The following is a 6,000-nucleotide window of genomic DNA, read 5'->3' as shown; positions in this document are numbered from 1 at the left end:
AAATTAATTGGATTGAGGGGGGGGGAATAATCAGGGGGAAGGAGAAGAAAGGGAAAAGTTATCCAAAATGCTCTTAAACAGGAAAACGTCAGTTCTAGCTTAATGTTGGGTCTATCCCAGCTTGGTCTTCTTGTTGTGGCCCATCAGTGGCCTGTGAAGATAGTAGCTGATTCCGACAGCGAGGAGGCTGGTGTGCTGCGCCAGCAGCCTGTACAGCAGGCACTCGAGTCAGACAATGAGGAGGCTGGAGAAGATGTGGTGCCAGAGGCGGGGATTCAGCCACGGCCTTCAGAACCTCCAGAAGCTCCCATAAGTGAAGAGGAAGAAGAGGAGGAGCCTCTTCTCGATGCACGGCGTGCAGTGGCTCCTCAGGAGGAGGTCTCCTTGAGAGTAAGGCTTGGGGCTAATTGGCCATTCCCTTAGCCTATTTAAGGAGGAAGGCCGACTGAAGCAATTTATAGTACTCCTTGACCGATGACCATTCACAGTTCAGTGTTACGAGGGTGGCTTACAACTGGTTTTGTGCTTCTCGCCATTCGTTTCTCTCGTTTTTTTAATTCACCAAATCGCTTTTGTCGTTTGTAACTTTGCACCGATGAAAGACGACACACTGCTCGAGCTTAAGTCTGATTGTCTCTTTTATTGTTTTTAAAGATCATATTAAAAAAAACGGTTCTGATATAGTTTTATTAGTTGGGAAGAGAATGTAAGACAGCCCTGATTTATTTGATTGTTGTTGTTTTATTTATTTTATTGTTTTTAAAAGATAATATAAAACAGATCTGATCTCAAGCAGATTTTCCCAAACCCACAGGGTTTAAAATACCAAAAGTGCATTTTGAGACAAGTGAAATAGCTTTTTCTGATGTTGTTTTTTCCCCACCCCCCCATGGCAATTTTGATGTAACAACTTTCACTTCCTTCCCAGCCCTGACACCAGAGGTGGGTTTCAGCAGGTTCTGACCAGTTCTGCAGAACCGATAGCGGAAATTTTGAGTAGTTCGGAGAACCGGCAAATACCACCTCCACCCCCATCTATTCTCTGCCTCCCGAGTCCCAGCTGATCGGGAGGAAATGGGGATTTTGCAGTAACCTTCCCCTGGAGTGAAGTGGTAATGGAGATTTTGCAGTATCCTTCCTTTGCCACGCCCACCATGCCACCCCCACCAAGCCACGCCCACAGAACCGGTAATAAAAAAAATTGAATCCCACCACTGCCTGACATGATCGTTTCTACGCAGAAGAAGCGTAGGGGTGCCTTCTCCCCACCCCGTCACCCCGAGCACCCAAAGGATTTGTTATCAACTGATGATGTCATGATCTGAAAGGCTCTTGCTGGACAACCAAAGACCAACCAAAGACTCAGCACCTACCAAGAGGACTAAGAAAGGTGTTGGGGTCTGAGGGGACACTGCAGGGTACAATCCCTGGATTTGTGCTCTTTTATCACCAGCAGTGGAAGAAAATTCAACCACCCGTTGGGTCAGCCTTCAAGGTCAACCTAGAAGAGTAGAGTAGGGTAGGAGTCAGAGGTGGCATTCACTTACCTTCGCTAGCAGTTCGCAAATGTGAGCGCGCACCACCTCCACGCATGCGCAGGACCTTCTGCACATGCGCAGGGCATCAAAAACGGGACGTGATTCTATCCGGGCAGGTGGGCGGAGCCTCCTGCAGCCACTGCTACGGGTTTTCTCGAACCGGATAGAACCAGCTGGATACCACCACTGGCAGTAGACACCTCTTTCATCTCAAACAGGTAGATGTTCTGGGCCAGCCCCATCCATCCTTATGGCTTATCTCAACACTGCAAACATCAATTACAATCAAACCGTACCGACAACCTATTGGCACCTGAGTATCTTAAGCCCAAGAAGGAATAGTTCTCTTTTCTTCCAATGGACATTCTTTCTTTGGTAGGGAGGCCCGCCTCCCACATAGAAGACTGTGTCTTTGGTCCATAGCCCAATGGGCTACAACATCTCGTAAGACCAATAAGGGGGTTGTGATGCTTTAGTGCATCTTCTGACCAACAGCTTGCGAACCCTCTTAACCTTGGCAGAGAAGAAGACGGAGACCAGACAGGACTCCCCATCAGTCGTGCTACTAACCCAGTCCATCCCTCTTGTAAAATAAGACGGATTTTTGCCAATCCAAAAAGATGGAAAGGTTAAACAATTTCCATGGGATATGACTCAGCTTGGGAGTCACATGGGTAGTACAACAGGCCTTGAATCTGCCTCTTGGGTGACCGTCTGGGACATATGTTACGTTTAGCGTAGACTAAGCCACCAAGTGCCAGGAGGACACAGAGGATACCCCCAATAGAAAGCACGGGGATAATGTAATTTTGTACCATGGATTGGGAATGGGGTTTGCAAACTAGAGTTGTTGCTGGGGTGTTTGAGATGGATATTGAAGTACTCTCCATAAAAGTTTCTTGGTGATAACCTGAAATTTGGAACGTGTCTGAAGGTTTGGAGAAAGTTCTACCAGTTCCAATAGACGAAAGTGTTTCTGTGGTGTCTCCTTCACGTTCTGCATCAACCATACCTCGAAACTGGACAGAACTGAGGCTGGTTCTATCAGAGCTGGACTGTCTGCTTGATGGGCTACTAGAGTCGGTAGGAAGTTGAGTTGTGAAGTCCTCAACTGACTCTGGCTTATGTTCTGCGGTGGAGGTGCTTAAAAACAAACGGTGTTGATCGGAAGAGTTGGGAAGCTTGGTGGGTATCATCATTGATGTCTTATCTTTTGTGACAAATTCCAGAAGAAGCTTGCTGACGGAAGAGTTCATGGCCGGATGGGCTGAAGGATTCACGAGAGTTTCTGAAACAAACGCAGGACTTTTGGTACTTGTTTTGTCAGTTCCCGGAAAAGGCATAGGAGGTGACACCAGTCGTTGGGTTGTCCTAGAGAAATCCTCCAGGCTTTTCTTCGTTGGTGTGACACATTCCCCCAATCTTTTGTGCCCCTCAAAGGTTTCTGACTCTATCTCGTGATTTGCAGTCGACTCAGGCTGAAGGGTGGATTTCTCAGCCATGGTTTCTGGTTGAGGAGTCAACGATGCAGAAGATGTGGTGGCCTCCACACCAGACAATCCTCTTTCCAGAAAAGGTTGGGGATCTGCCGTGGTTCTCACAGGGAGTGTGGCTGTCTTGTGGGAGGTTGTGCTAACTTTTTTTGTGGGCTGAGCGTGGCCCTCAACCTCCAATTTAGCTTCTCCTGAATGTCTGTTAGCTAAAGGAGGCTTTTTTGTGGGGGTGCCAAGTTTAGTCCTTGCATCTATGCCCTGCATAACTTTCTTTACCCAGCCAAGCTTTGGGTCGACACAAACATTTATCTTTTTCGTTGTTGTCAGTCTAGAAAAAGGAAGGTTAAAAAAAAAAATCAAGTAAGAATAGACGGAATCAATATTTTAAACATTCCATTTTAGCATTTTTAAATCCCACTGAGTTTCAGTAGAAGGCCTTTCATTTTGAGGTATTGGGGAAGGATACTCCTACCCCATTGCCTGACTCAAGAATCATTAAAATATAATTTCTGGATTCCAAAAGCATTAAATGCTCAAACGAACAGATAAACCACATTCACACAACCAATGAAAAGAACGGTTGAGTTTGATAGGCACCACCAGGGGGTGAAATCCAACAGGTTCTGGAGAACCAGTAGTGGAAATTTTGAGCAGTTCAGAGAACTGAGCTGGACCCAAAGTGGGGTGGGAATGAAGATTTTGCAATATCCTTTCCCCAGGAGTGGAGAGGGAATGGGGATTGTGCCGTATCTTCTCCTGGAGTGGGGTGGGAATGGGCATGTTGCAATATCCTTCCCCCAGGAGTGGAGAGGGAATGGGGATTTTGCAGTATCCTTCTCTTGGAGTGGGGAGGGAATGGGGATTTTGCAATATCCTTCCCCCAGGAGTGGGGAGGGAATGGGGATTTTGCAGTATCCTTCTCTTGGAGTGGGGAGGGAATGGGGATTTTGCAATATCCTTCCCCCAGGAGTGGGGAGGGAATGGGGATTTTGCAGTGGTGAAAATTGGATTTCACCACTGGGCACAACCATATGTGATGCAATCCCAATTTAACTTAATCTAGTGTAGCATATAAACTCACAAAATAATATAGCTCAGCTGAATAGCACAGACAACAGGTCCCATCCCTGAATTACAGTGATAGATGGATTTGATTTTACAGTAATTTAGTTTTACACCATTTTTGTCTTGCTCTGCTCACTTCCAAACAAACAAACAAAAACAAAAAAAGGTTGGAAACCAAAAACAATCTCTTAGAAGTCATAAATAACGAATAGGTCAATTTCATCCTAAACTCACATGAAATATTAAAACAAGGCTAAACATTTTATAGGTGGCCCTCGATGTATGACCACCACAACCGGAATGCAAACTTTCCTCTCTAAGGGGTGTGGTCCTTAAGTGAGTCACACCTGATTTTACAACTTTTCTTGCCCTGGTCATTAAATGAATCTGACTTCCCCAAGATGCTGCAACTATTGTAAAGAGATGCCAGTTGCGAAGCACATACATTGTAATTCTGTGACTATGGTGATGCTGTGATAATCATAACTGAGAGGGTCAGTCACAAGTTACTTTTTCAGCCCTGTCATAACTTTCGAATGGTTGTTAAATGAATGGACGTAAGTCGAGGACTACCTGTAAAACACCATTTTACATGAGCTGCAGTGGCGCAGTGGTTAGAATGCAGTACTGCAGGGTAATTCTGCTGCCTGCTGGCTGCCTGCAATTCGGCAGTTCAAATCTCACCAGGCTCAAGGTTGACTCAGCCTTCCATCCTTCCGAGGTGGGTAAAATGAGGACCCAGATTGTTGGGGGGCCATAGGCTGACTCTGTAAACCGCTTAGAGAGGGGGGCTGGGAAGCACTGGGAAGCAGCATATAAGTCTAAGTGCTATTGCTAAATACCCTTCTTGAGTTCTGTGCAAAGACTCTGAAAAACCAGCATAGAATTCATGTCCGAGTCTTTGAATTGGAAAGAGAGAAATATTGTGACAAAAAGGCACTTACATGATCGACGTCTTGGCTCTGCAGGTGCTAATTGTGTAGCTCTCTAGTATTCTCAAAGGATATATATGCTTTGAAAACTTGGGGCATTCCATTTTACAAGTTTTGGTTGTATCAGGTTCTCCTGGAGCAAGGAAACAATCCAAGAAGGAATTAAAATCACCACCCATTCCATTTTTGCAAGAATAAAATCTCACGATTGGTTAGGTTCATATAACACCACAAACCTTAAATCTGGATTAACACCAACAACTGCATTGGTTGCATAATATAAACTAACCCAGTCTTTCTCAACCTTGGCAAATTTAAGATGTTAGGGAATTCTGGGAGTTGAAGTCCATCCGATTTGAAGTTGCATTCTGGGAATGGAACACTGCCAATATTAGTGTTGCATTCCCGGGAGTTGAAATCTATCCATTTCAACATTGCATTCTGGGAGTTGAAGTCCACCCATCTTAAATTTGCTGAAGTTGACCAGCTCTGCTCTAGGCAGAAATATAAACCAAATTGACACTTAGAATTTTAACTGCTGTTTCATCCAACAGACTGTTTTGGCCCGTACGCGGCCTGTGCAGCTAGTAGCTGATTCAGACAGCGAGGAGGCTGTTGTGGTGCTGCGCCAGCATCCTGTGCAGCTGGCCCTTGAGTCGGACAATGAGGAGGCTGGAGAAGATGTGGTGCCAGAGGCGGGGATTCAGCCAGGGCCTTCAGAACCTCCAGAAGCTCCCATAAGTGAAGAGGAAGAAGAGGAGGAGCCTCTTCTCGATGCACGGGCGCGCAGAGCTGCCAAAAGGCAGGAGTGGCTCCTCAGGAGGAGGTCTCCTCGAGAGTAAGGCTTCGGGCTAATTGGCTACTCCCTTAGCCTATTTAAGGAGGAACGCCGACTGAAGCAATTTGCAGGGAACAACTTAGTTCACATACCTTTGTGTCTTGTCCTGCTTATCTTATCAGCTTCCTGCAAAT

General features: G+C 45.9%; 1 protein-coding gene across 1 annotated transcript in view; it reads right to left on the bottom strand.

Annotated features, from left to right (window-relative positions):
- Positions 1–620: 620 nt before the first annotated feature.
- LOC117670408 (uncharacterized) overlaps positions 621–6,000 on the bottom strand; it is a 32,229-nt gene continuing 26,849 nt past the window's right edge. Inside the window, exons 2-3 of the mRNA XM_034425508.3 lie at positions 5,041–5,161; positions 621–3,359 (exon numbers count right to left, since the gene is read on the bottom strand). Of these exons, the coding sequence (XP_034281399.3) occupies positions 2,168–3,359; positions 5,041–5,161 (1,313 nt within the window). The 3' untranslated portion in view covers positions 621–2,167. The remainder of the gene's footprint in view (positions 3,360–5,040; positions 5,162–6,000) is intronic.

Source organism: Pantherophis guttatus, chromosome 11 (assembly GCF_059756535.1).
Source record: "Pantherophis guttatus breed Tessera chromosome 11, ASM5975653v1, whole genome shotgun sequence".
Classification (NCBI taxonomy): domain Eukaryota; kingdom Metazoa; phylum Chordata; class Lepidosauria; order Squamata; family Colubridae; genus Pantherophis; species Pantherophis guttatus.
The sequence above is the reverse complement of the archived record's forward strand: the minus strand, read 5'-3'. Positions and strand labels throughout refer to the sequence as shown.